Raw genomic sequence first — 13,568 nt, 5'->3', positions numbered from 1 at the left:
ACACGGGCCTGGACTGACAGGACAAGGGGGAATGGCTTCCCACTGCCAGAAGGCACTGTTAGATGAGCTATTATAGAGAAATTCTTCCCTGTGAAGGTAGTGAGGCCCCGGCACAAGCGGCCCAGAGAAGCTGTGGCTGCCTCAGTCCTGGAAGTGTCCAAGGCCAGGTTGGATGGGGCTTGGAGCAACCTGGGATAGTGGAACCATGGGAGGGGGTGTGGACAAGATGATCTTTAATGTCCCTTCCAACGCAGGCCATTCTGTGATTCTAAATCAGACCTCCACTGCAGAAGCAGCAAGACTCAAGGAGAGAATCAAGCCCACGGTAGGGAAAAAAACCCACTACTATGAATCACTGCATTCAAACAGTAGGACATTTAGACCAGAGTTAGGAAAAGGTTTTAAAATGAGATGAGAGCCTTCCATGGGACTAATAAAGGATAAACACAGCAAACTGGAGCTTACTATATTTGGACGCAAGCGCCTACAACTACAGTTGCCTGTAGTAATGAAGATCCAAACCCTGCTGGAAGTTGGAAGCCCAACTCCCTCTTCCTTTTTTTTTTTTGCCATTAAGATAAGAAAGTGTTGCATTTAAGTAGAGTCCCTGGTCCGACAATGGATCCTACAATGCCCTTCTTCAGTGGATCTAAACTCTCCCAAACCCCACTCTACTCCAAATGTTAAAAAAAGAAAAAAAAAAAATAAGGCATGCATCAAGTTCCCATATTAATACCAGTAGTCACAGCCAGCATTACACAGACATGTCAGGTTGAAAACACTGGTAACACTGGCATTTACCTGAAATCTCAGTTCCTGCTGCATGACACAAATGTACACAAATACCCCAGACCTGCAGGGCATAGGGAGCTGTGCCCATACGCACTGTGCAAGATCCAAAGTGTGGGAACTCCCAGTGAATGGGGCAAGAGCTAACCAGGGCAGGCAGGGCCAGTACTACATGGACAAGAGCCAAAGAGAATTCTGTATTTGCTAACTCAGGACAGCCCGTCAGTTTGAGTGCTATTGGTCCAGGTTTGGCTCTTTTTATTTCACAGACAGCTGGAAGTGCTGTAAAGGCTGGTTCCCTATTTTGGAGTTTCTGCAAAAAGGCCAAAGCACAAACCCTTGGAACAATGACGTGAACCAAGACCCACCCAAATCAGTCTTTCCACAAACTTCAATGAATTTTGGACCAAACTACAAGAATCAAGAGAATGTTCTTGCCCACAGGAGGTTGCATCAGGTTGACATGATTTGGGAACTTGAAGTCGCACAACTGGAATCCTTGCTGTAGGTGTTCTGAAGACAGTTAATTAAAAATCTGTGGCATCTGTGCATCTGGTAACTTGCTAGTGCCCAGCAGCAAATTCTGCTGTACCTTTAACCAGCCAAGGGACAACTGCCTATTGCTAGAAAACCTCACAACTGCTTCTTACCATATATGTTTCTAGGAGATGTTCACACTCACTTTTAAGAGGAACTCAGACTCATTAAAAGAAAAAAAAAAAAAAGAGTAAACACAAAGGAACAGCAACAACAAAACCTCAAATGGTACAAAAGAATAAACCAATTACTTAAAACATTCCTGTTTGGTAAAGTAGCAAAATGCTCTGAGCTATAGTAATTAGGGGATAGCAAAACTCAAGAGGATTTTCTTAAGCTATGGAAACATGAAACCAAAATCCCAATACAAGTGCAACTAGCAGTTTACTTCCACCAGATAGCATATCAACTGATTGTTAGGGCACACACTCTGCAAATGCTAGAGACCATGAAAATCCCAATATTATTTTTACAGAATGGAAAAACATAAAGGCCAAAAACAACACCAATAACTCAAATAAAAAACTCATGCTTATGTTTACATAAAAGTTTGATGAGTATAATATATTCATCACACTCCCACAATTATTCCCCAAAAATACTATAAATATTATTTTGACAATGTAATTATAGTTTTTACTTTAACAGTGGCAGCAAAGTATTGGCACCAGTCCCTCATACAAAAATCCTAACAGACAAAGCAAAGATCACACATTGAAACTGGCAACTCTTGAGGTCAGGGCTGTCCTTTATTCCTATGTCTAAAAAAAGTCTGTTTAAGTTAGCAGCTGGTTTATTTAATTTGCAATACATACATAGTTTTAATTATGCTAGCTGTAAGCAAAAGGAAACCCCAAATACAAAAATAAGTGGTAGTGCAGATTTTTAAATTCTCTTTTCTTGCATGCAACTGAGGTATGTTCTTTCATGCTGCTTTTTGGGAATTAATCCCATGGACTGTGGGTAGACTCAGGACCTGCTTTCTCCCTCTTCCTCTCCCTCAAAAGAAAAGCTAATGTGAACCTAAATTGAGAAATGTCAACTATCAACCGTTCATGATGACTGTATGACAGCTAAGTATTATATTCATAACCACTCACTCATTCCATGTTAAATCAGCAAGTAACATGACTAGTACAAAAAAATCTGCAGCATAATAATTTATTGTGTTTGGTCACAAACACCCCTAAGATCTCCAACATAACAGTATGCCTTCTTCTTCATAGATAAATATTTGGGGCACTGACATGGGAAGAGAGGAAAGATTAACTTTCCTTCCTTAATCCTGTTGGTTTAAATTTAGTAGCCATTGTCTAAGAGAGTCTCCAGGACACAATTTAGAAATTACACCTTCTCCAAATCCCTAGAAACAAGCCTGTGTGAAGACACTTGCTCAGACACTTACAGACCTCTTTTTATGGACAATAAAACTTGACAATGGTTTCCCAAATGCATTGGGTGAGCTCTGCTATGATGTCTGTCTAGCAAAAAGTGTGTTCCACCACACTATCTAAGCAAGTTTTAAAATATTTCTTTTTTATATAAAAAACATTAGTAGTAAATTGGAAATGAAATCATTCAGTGCAACATGATTAAAGAACTACAAAAAAAGTGAAAGCAAAATGCAGTTTTTTAAAGGAATAAAACAGAAGAATGAAAAATACTGGACAAGAGAAAAAGGGAAGCACAAAAGATGAGGTCAATATTGGCATCCATTTAAGAACATTTAGCTTCCATAACTGACCACTCTGTTTCTCTTTCCTGTTGATTTAAAATACTTTGCTGACTGACCAGGCATTTCAAATAATTTCAAGAATAGGTGAAAGCTAGTTAGACTGTGATGCCAGTACCTAAGCCTCTAATGCTCAGATTTTCAAACTAACTAAGCCTTAAATGCCCAGATTTTTCTACTCACTGGTTCTGCAAAGGTACCACTCCAATGCACTTCCAAAAGTCCAGGTATTTATTTCTAACTTATTCTCCTACTGCCAAAATAATCTTTTTAAGGGGACCATAGCCTCAGGGGAAGGGTTCTTCCCCCTTTCTTCTAGGGGAAGAAAATAAAGAGATAAATAAATATTGACAAGAAACAGTAAACAGTTAAGGAAACATGTCTGTCCATTTAAGAAGGAATACAGGAAAACCAACTCGGTGTGCTTTGGCAAGTTTGAAAGCATTTCCTTCCCTTGATCTTCTTTACCTTCAAAATTAGCTAATTTTGGAATTTCCACTGTAATTCCAAACTGCCAATCCTTGAGTGCAGAAATGGAAAAGGTCAGAGCAAAGAAACATCTCCTGGCGTTTTTCACTGAGTGAGGACAGAACTGAAAGTTTTGTTTCCCCTATACCCTCCTGAAAAAGTAGAAATCACTTCACTGGTATTTACCCATTTTTGTTTTCAGGAATACTTTTGCAAACATAACAATTTAACCTCGTTTTACTCTTCTCCAGAAAAACAAATACATTTGATTAAATATCTCTTTTTCTGTAAACCTTTGAAAAGTACTTTGAGCTAACAACTTTTTAGAACTGAGAAGGTACCCAATTCCAAGCAGCTGGAAATTTATTTCCTCTTGCCATTTATTCTCAGCGATCTCTCCTAATGAAATGTCAACGCGATTTTCCAGTACTACATGATCATTTACAGCTCATGTTTAGTGGCTTTTGAAACCCAGCGTGTCTTCACCTTCAAAAGCTTACCAAAAAAATCAAGTATCCTTCTCTGCTCAGCCATGTGATGTTATCCCATACACATCAGGGGAGCTTTTGTCTTACTTCATCACAGATGAAATGCTTCCATCCCATTTGGCTTTTGCAAGAAAATCTCTGGAAACTGTAGATAGGCCTAGGTCCCTTACATGTCATTTCTGAAGCACGTGCATACCCCTATGATTTTTAAAATTTATTTTTAGTGTCTATGAAGGAGTGATATTTTTATTTATACAGTGTTCTTAATTCAAAGGTAACTCATTGACATCTCTTCTGCAGAGTTCTTCTCCTCCACACTGATGAATTACAAAACACTTCCAAAGGCACTTCCTTCCCAGACTATGAGCAAACCATAAAGCACCAATGGGTCAAGAATAACTGGGTTTTCATTAACTGGAAGAAAAATAAGCATGAGAACCAATCAGGTCCAGAACAGCTGGAGTAGTTCAACAACACTGACTGAGGATGAATCCATGGTACTATTAACGGTCCTGCTGGACAGAGGAGAGAGGAAAAAAAAAGGTGGCTGAAGAGAGAAAAAAAAAAGAATAAAGGAAAAAAGGAGGATAAAAATAGGAGAGAGAAAAAAGGAGAGAAAAAAGAGAAAAAGAGAGAAGAGAAAAAAATAGAGAAAAAGGGAGAGAGGGAAAATGGAGAGAGGAAAAATTGAGGGGGGGAAAGAGAAAAAAAAAAGCTCAAAGAAAGGAACATTTTTTTATAGCTCCCTTATAAGAACATGGCATTTGTAGTACTTGAAAAATATTTAAAATAAGATATCACATATTTTCCCACACATCCTCCCTCACAAAAGGAAGCATGAACAGGTGCTAGACATATGATATTCATGCTGCTGAACTTCCTCCAGAAAATGCTCAAGTTACTGTAATAAGTGCAGTATTAAAATTTTACATAGTCATCTTTCATCACTGCTCTTAAAGGCATGCTGTAATTTCTGTTCTGAAGAGAGTACCTGTAGCTGTTTAACTACACCTGAACACATTGCAGAAAATTGGAAGCAAGGTCAAATTCCTGTTCATGGATTCAAGCTACAATCCAATACATTTTATCCAAAGTTTCTGGATTTTGTAGAATTATGAGCAGAGAACACCCCAAACCTTGCTCCAACAGGCAGCACACCTGGACACAGGTTTTGGCTGAGATCCCCAGCAGTGCCTGTGACATGAACACAGGCTCCAAACATTCTGTATCAAAAAAAATCTGTACCACCAATAGTGGATCAGGGCAATGACTGTCCCCTGTACCAGCACACTGCTGAGGCACCTCCCATCCTGTGCCCAGTTCTGGGCCTTAACCTAAAAAAAAAGACACTGAAGGGATGGGAGCATGTCCAGGGAAGGGAATGGAACTGGGGAAGGGTCTGGAGCACAAGACTGATGAGAAGCAGTTCAGAGAGCTGGGGGAGCTCAGCCTGGAGAAAGGAAGGCTCAGGGGGGACCTCCTGGCTCTGCACAACTCCCTGACAGGAGGGTGCAGCCAGGGGAGTTAGTCTCTGCTCCCAGGAAACAAGGGACAGGGTGAGAGGAAACGGCCCCAAGCTGTGCCAGCGGAAAGTCAGGTTGGGCATCAGGAGGAATTTCTTCACCAAAAGAGTGGTCAGGCATTGGCAGGGACAACCCAGGGAGGTGGAGGAGTCCCCATCTTGGGAGGTGTCCAAGGAATGACTGGATATGGCACTCAGTGCTCTCTGGGTAACAAGGTGGGGATCAGTCACATCTGGTCTTTCCAACCTTGGAGGTCTTTCCAACCTCAGCGACTCTGTGATCCTGTGAACTCCCAACAGCAGTCATCCAGCTGCTGGCTTCTTCATGCAACTCCTCAGAGCAGGTTCCCTTGTCCAAGCAGTACAAAATGCACACTGCTCAAGACAGATTAGTTGTAAGAAAGATTAGTCTTAAGAATGTCTTAGATTATTACAGATGTAAGCCATTATGGGAAATAAAACTAGGCTATGGAGCTCAACTCAAAGTAACATGGGAAGTAAGCAAGGAAGAGTAGGGACAAACAGCTAACTCTAGCAATACCATAAAAGAAAGGACTAAAAATGTTTGTGGGACAGCTGGCTTGTACATGGGATTGAACAATCTCTGAATGCTGTATGTATGAATTAGCTATTTTTCAACCTACCTTAAGTTTCAAAGAGCTATTTCAGGACGGACATTCTAACTCACCTCCATGGATTCTGGCCCACTGCCTTATATCTTGTAATCAAAACAGCAACTTTTTCCACAGCTAACTGGGACAAGTATTACAAACATACAGTAATTTATCTCATTTTTTAAGGCATTAAAAAGAATAAAAAATAAGATGTATGGTGAAAACATGCAGTAGAGTTGTTTCAGTAAATATACTGAATTGAGGAGGCCAATTAACCATGTATATAACCCCTGGGCAACTATTTTTAAAGTATTACTCATAGCAGAGAGGATGCAAAGGAGTCTGGATTTTTTGAATAAATATTAGCAACTGTTTTTATTCATACCACTTTGCACAACACCTCCTTTTTTGCTTATTTGATCATGTTCTCTCCCTTAACCATCACACTGGTCACAGCACTGGTCAAACAATACATACTTTTATTTAATTTCTGATTTTATCCATTTGAAATTATACTGCATTGAACTTTCTTACAAAAATTACCACACCACTCACTTACTAGCCTTAGCAGCTACCAATGGATTAGAGTGCAAACCTGCCATAGATCAGGTTAAATGAATTTTTCAGTCTGCAGAAAGAATTTTCAATCTCATGTTTGTAAATATGATAATGTTGGAACTTCAGGTTTATTTAGCCTACAATAATTTGTTCTGGGAATTTTTCACATGAACGCGATCCAAAACATTATTTAGTGCTGTTCACCTTTCAGTACAGCCTTACCTCCTCCTCCTTGTACTTTGTTGCTATGGAAGCAATATAAAGGTATTTTAAAAACCTTAAGAATATACACAGGCACCAAGAGGGATCATCCAATCCAAGCAGCCATTTGAGGGAGGAAATTATACACACCCAAATGAACAATTTGAAATATTCCACATAACACCTAATTATCTGCAAGAATAAAATACACATGCTACTGTAGCCCAGTGACCTGATTTCCTATATGAAACGAGAGGAGAATCACGAAACAGAATTACAGTTAACAAATACAGCACCATTTACTGATTTCATGGGTCTCTTTTGTTTCAACAGTGCTATCCAAGTCCAATTTAGCAATTCGCTTCAGTACAACTAATAAACCACAGTCAAATTGTTAACTTCTGAGGTAAAACCTGCAGAAGGAACCTGTGGTCTAGGCACTACATTAATTTCCACTTACAACAAAGTTCATCAGATCACTCAGCAAGGAATTAGCAACATTTGCTTAGTTTTTTTGTTGTTGTACTAACATCCGTGGAATACATAAGCCATGCTCATTGCAGAGGTTCCCCAAGGAGATCAATGCTCCTTACAGCATCAAATGAACCACCTACCCCAGGCCAATACAGCAAATCTTAGTTATAACTCAGATGTATTTACTGAATGGCTATGTAGAGTAGCAGTCACGAAACAACGTCTACCGAAATCCTGTTAAAAAATATCTTGTCAATGTCACCCTTATATTCAACTTTGATAAACAGAGATTTTTACACCATCCGCTGGCTAGGAAAAAGTGCCTGAAGCAGATAATCAAATTACTGGGTTTTACCCTCTTTGCTTTTTGCCCAATAGCATTCCCTCTCCTTCTTAAAACCCATGAGCAAAGAACAGCACACACATGTGACAGCCCAGCAAGGATGGGCCAGCAGCCATCAAGCCAAAGGGAAGACTCAGGTCATGTATCCAATACTGAGCACACCCTACTCCCTCTCCTGCAGGTGCTGGGCAGCCCCTCTGGCAGGTGGCATTCTTACACAACGATTCCTGATGCTTTGAATGGGCTGAAGGTGGCAAGCCCACTTTACCAGTACAGCTTTTTGAGCCCACTGCTGTCCAAGGCCCCAGCACGGACAATGACAGGCTTGACAGAAGCAACATTTTGGCTCCCATCACTTTTCCTTTTATCTTGCTGGTCTGCAAAGCTGTTCAAAACTGTGGGGCAGGACACTCTTGCCCACCATGACCTTTCCCAGTCCTTCCTGTAACACGGCTTGAAAGCCACTCTTGTGTGCCATCAGTTCCTCCTCGTTAGGGTGACTGAGCAAGCCCTTTTTGCCACCCCCAGAGCTTATAGTCCCGCTCCTCCCACACTGAAGGGCTGTGCTGGCATCACTGACCCTTCCCTGGCAGCAGGATTCCAGCAACAGGCCCAGGAGTGAACCTGGCTTAAGCACAATACCCTCACATGCCCACAGGGCTTCATTTTGAGCCAAACACAGCAGCAAAAGGAAACCCAGTCTCCTGGACTTCACTGCTCCCTCACAGCTTCATAGAGGTGTTCAAGGGTAAGTTACTGTGTGACAGCTGTGTCACCTGCTTTCACAAAACAGCAGAAAAGCAGCAGGAGAAATCCAGTAAAAAATATCATCTGAAGAACAGGAGTGAAAAGAAATAACAGACACACAAGAAAACAAACATGCTATACTGCCTGCAACCACAAACAGTCACAACTGGAGTCCAATGCATAAAGCTCCACATGCACACACCAGGAAACAGATTGTGAGAATTACTGAAAACCCTTAATATCCACTGAAACGAGTAGCAATAACTACCACTAGTACTACATAGTCACATTTTCTCTTCACTGCATTGAAAGAAAAAACTCATCTGTTAAGGAAATGCGAACACTACTCAAATCAGTACTTAATTCTTGGCAGATACCATCCTGGCCAGCAACCATGGTACCCAAATGGAAATTAAAAATAATTTTTAAGAAGTCACAGCCAAAATTTGCTTCCTGGAATCAGATAAATTATCTTAAGTACCAGCAAATAAAAAGACAGTAAAACAGCAGAATGTATTCTGAATGGAGGTACTTTTCCTTTTATAAAACCCAATTATTCTGCTTCATATTAAAAAGTTTCCAAATATCTTTCCTCTAGCAATCTATAAGTTCAGTGAAAACAGAGCTGAACTGGACTTGAGACTGAGATCTTTTTCAAGCAGTCTAAGAAAGGGCCGATTCTTAACTGCAATTCAAGAAAGAATTAAGCTTATTTATAAAACAAGTACATCAGTACAGTGACATCATACTTTTTTTACACATGTAAAACAATATCGTGCAGGCTATACATTTAACAAAATCCCCAGCCTTACCAGTCAGTAACAATTCTTCTTTGATTTGTATTCCATGAAGCAACTTTATCAAATGGACAGATGTAGAGATGAGACCCAAGTTCCTATTAATAAATTGGGAATAATACACAATAATTCACTTGATATGAAATGCACTCAAATTTAAAAGGTTTTTCACCGAAGTTAACAGGAAATCTTTAGCATCTTCAGGACCTCTGAAACAAAAATAATTTCTCCTACATTATTGCCTGCCTTTTAGTAGCTACATCACTACCATCAGAAGCAAATCAAAGGGGTTTATTGCATCATCCTGCATTTTACCAATTTTGGGCACAGAACCTTCAGAGATAAGTACCCTTTCCTCCCTTTTTGCTATTCTTCCTCTCAGACATTCAGACATCAAGTTATTCCTATAATTTAAACAGCTTTATTTCTGTAAAAACTTTGCTTTGTCTGGATGTCAAGCATCCAGAACAAGAGTCGTATCTTACTTCATAATAAACTTGGAGGATTTTCAATGCCAACAAAGCAATTAGTGACAGCTACCAAAAAACAACAGGGCCAGCTCAAAGGGAAACATACACAACTCTCAGAGAGAAGCAGAGAAGACCAAGTAATCATTTATCCTTTCTCCAGTGAGAAGGAATCGTAAGTAGACTTTCAGAATGATTTGCATTGCAATTTCTGTGGCATTAACAGAATTCTGCCCCAGCACAGAAACTAAGACTTGGTCCCATGTCAAAATTACATTTAGTTCAATAAATCAAATTTGACAGGTCCCAAGAAGCCAATTTTTATGACTGTAGTCCCTAATAATTCTTTTATATAACCAACTTGTGACAAGTTTGGGCGATTTTTTTGTTGGTTGGTTGGTTTGGGGTTCTCATGGGGCATCCGAGCAAGAAGGGTATTTGCTGCTATTTTGCTGTGTTTTTTAAAAACATCAACCAGACTGTCAGGTTTTCACTAACTACAGCTGGTTATATCACAAGCATCCCTTCAATGTTGCCACAGACACAGGCAAAGAACAGAGAGGCTAAATAACTTAAGAAACCAGATTGATTTAATATCCTTTAAGCTCAACTTGCCTGTATATATGTATCAGGATTAATATGCACAGTTCTATATGCTGTGTTTTGCCAGGAAAGCCAGACAGATTTAAATGGACCTTAAAAGACACACTAATTCTGTAACTGATTATTAAGACCATTTATTTATTCATTATGTTATAAAAAAAAAATTAAAGAAGAGAAAAAAATCATAGTTCTACAGTCAGGCTTCCAACAGGCTTAAATCATTTGTGTAATCAACTTGTTTATGGACCCAAACACTTTGTTCTGCTACTGAGCAGGGCCCAAAACTGACCTACAAATAGGTCAACGATTTTTGTTTCTTGCATATTTGAATTCAAGTGATTCCATCAAGCAGGAAATGCCAGTTAATTAATCAACTAACAGAGCAGTGTAAAATAAGAATCTCTTTTATAAAACCACACAAACATCAGAAGGTGGTACTTTGGTATGGGCTAAAAGGGTTCAGAACTGTACCTCAAGACATGTTGATTCTTGGCACACTCAACACAGGCATTCCTCAGACATCTGAAGCACTCTGCTATGAGCAGCAGGCAGGTGTCTAGATCTGTCAGTCCACAGGAGTCCTTACAGGTCTGCTCAATGGCACTTGAGGTGCTTGTCAGGATTTCCAGAACATCCTGAAATACACTTTCTTCTGCTGTTTCTCTGAAATACATAAATTTGTGAAGAAAAAAATAAAAATGCACTCCTACCAAAAAGCCTATGACATTGGCACTTATTGTAAACACAAATATGTTTCTGCAGCAATCTTTAACTATTCTGAGTATTTAACTACTCATAGTCAAAATTTTAAGTAGGAGGAACAAAAACATCACACAATCCTCCCATCAGTGTTTTCAGAAAAGGGGCTGTAGAAGAGTGGTGTTGCCTTAGTATTCCTTCTGACTTTTCAACAGCTCTTTGGAATTTTAATGAAAAGGAAACAAAAAATTCTCCCTAATACACATAGCTGGCAGGTTTAAACATGACACTGTATGCTGCTTTAAGAGGAATTGCTTTAGTTAATGAACACAGTCGAGATGTCCAGCATTAGATGTTTCAGAAGAATGAGGTATCAGAAGCTCCAGCCTGCTACAGATTTCCTCAGAGGGACAAAGGTCATGGAGAAAGCTGGTGGCTGCACAAGCACCATTCTGAAGTGTGTGAATCACAGTCAAGAGAAAATGCCAACTCTGTCCCACCTCAGCAGACAAGTATCCAACACAGAAGGTACCAGGCCACTTCCAGGAGCACCAAGACCAAGGAAAACAGCATTACCAAACCATAAGCATATGCAGAACTCCATATGACTGGATGACAGCTGATGCTGCTGCTCCATGAAGATTCACCAGCCTCCAGGACTGATACACACATCTACAGATGATCTGTCACACAGAGATAAAAACATTTCCAAACTACAGCTATTTGTCTACACTCTGCCTTGATTTTATGTCCACAAAAGCAATGAGGGCAGCACATGACAAATGTTGCTTACTCAGTTCTGATACCACATGCTGGTGGAGAGAAGCCACACCAGAGAGTGTTTATGGCATTGCTACAGGGAAGTTCAATAAATCTGCTTGTCTAATACTTCTGACCAGGGTCAGGAAAAGGCAATCCAGATACAGCCTCCTTGAACCTTAAATAGACTTGTCCTGTACTCAGGATCAAACAGAAGAAAGTGAAACGAGAGGAAATGTAAAGTAGCATTAAATAAAATGTTCACGCAGAAAACTCTTCCGAAAGGAGAATTAAAAAGCCTTGATCCAACACTACTGGGTGATATGGTACTACCTGCATTCTGATGTTCACTCAAATGCCTACACATTTGTACAATTAGACATTCTACCTCCTCTTTCTTAAGTGATCATGACCATAAATTAAACCATAGAATCACCAAGGTTGGAAAAGATCCTTAAGATCATCAAGTTCAACATTAACCAAACACTGCCAATCCACCTTGTCCCGAAGCACACCCTCAGACATGTCTGCAGACATTATTTCCCACCTCTGCTCCTGCCATGTTTCCTTTTCTAGACTAAACAAAACTCTCTTAGTCTTCACTCACAGTTCACATTTTCTAAGTTCCTTATGAGTTTTGTTGCTCCAATAGTGACACTTTTATGCTAGGCTACATCTTACTGACAGTACAGTGTCTCCCATGTTGAGGTCTGTTAGGGCACGGAGGAGACTTACAAGGAAGGGAGAGTGTGGTAAGAAATACAACAACATACACTAATGTCACTAAATTACCACAACATTAGGTTTCAGATCTCCAGAAGTATGTATTTTATTCTGCAACCTCAGAGTTGATCAAGACCAATATATCTACACATTCTCCATCTACACTGAAACATTAAAAAACCCACCACTGCATCACTTGAGAATTATGGGGAAGAAACTACATTTTACAGTGGTGCAATACTGAAGGGAAAATATTGAAGTGGCGCAAAAAACAATGACCAAAAGCAGAGCTGGCTCTCAGTCTTAAAAGAAAAAAGTGGAGCTTACATAACCAGAGAGAAAGTTTGGAATTTGGTTTTGGTTTCAAGACCGAAGAAAATATATTCATGGAACTTGAACCTTCAACTTACAAGAAACAGTGTAGCTCCTGCACTTCATGATGTGCCAAGAGAAGACTCAGTGGTTGATGTACCACAGTCTCCATGGGAAATGCACCAGAGACAAGTTTTTCTAAATGTCAGAAGAGCTACAGTCTGGTAAGGTAGTCCCCAGCCAGGGAGTGCTTTCTACATTGAGCAGAGCCATTAGCTGTTCCAAGTTCTTAAACTCTGACATTACTTTAAAATGGGACCACTCAGCCTACTGTAGTTTCCTTCATATCAGCCTGTGCCTTTTTTTGGATTATCCCATGAAACCGATCATTTCCTGACACAACTGCAAAATACAGAACCCAGTGGTCAGTGCAAGACATACTACTGTACAAAAGAGAAATTAAAGAAGCCAGAAGAACTTTTGTGCACATTTTTGTGACTAAACGGGTAAAAAGACACCTTACAGTTATTCTTGTGCTGGAAAAGTTCCACTCTCCTGGCAGAGCTATGCAGCAGAACAGAACTTTTAGTCAGACACTGGATCAGAAGCATGCTGAGCTGCTGTGACAATTTTTCTTTTAAAATTAGATTGAAAGTAAAAGAAAACCTAAGAGTACAGACATTTCCAGTAAAATACGAAGATGAAAACCTTGTGTGTCCTAATGGAGCAAGTGTG

The 13,568-nt window shown here is 39.8% G+C and overlaps 1 protein-coding gene across 3 annotated transcripts in view; it reads right to left on the bottom strand.

Moving 5' to 3' along the window:
- ATXN10 (ataxin 10) overlaps positions 1–13,568 on the bottom strand; it is a 91,241-nt gene that overhangs the window by 74,037 nt on the left and 3,636 nt on the right. For all 3 annotated transcript variants that reach the window (XR_008437345.1, XM_053978803.1, XM_053978804.1), the window contains exons 2-3: positions 10,812–11,003; positions 9,286–9,368 (exon numbers count right to left, since the gene is read on the bottom strand). Coding sequence is in view for 2 of the 3 variants with exons in the window: in XM_053978803.1 (XP_053834778.1) it covers positions 9,286–9,368; positions 10,812–11,003 (275 nt within the window). In the remaining variant the exon portion in view is untranslated. The remainder of the gene's footprint in view (positions 1–9,285; positions 9,369–10,811; positions 11,004–13,568) is intronic.

This window comes from Vidua macroura, chromosome 5 (assembly GCF_024509145.1).
Source record: "Vidua macroura isolate BioBank_ID:100142 chromosome 5, ASM2450914v1, whole genome shotgun sequence".
Lineage (NCBI taxonomy): Eukaryota > Metazoa > Chordata > Aves > Passeriformes > Viduidae > Vidua > Vidua macroura.
This window is presented reverse-complemented; position numbering and strand designations above follow the sequence as displayed.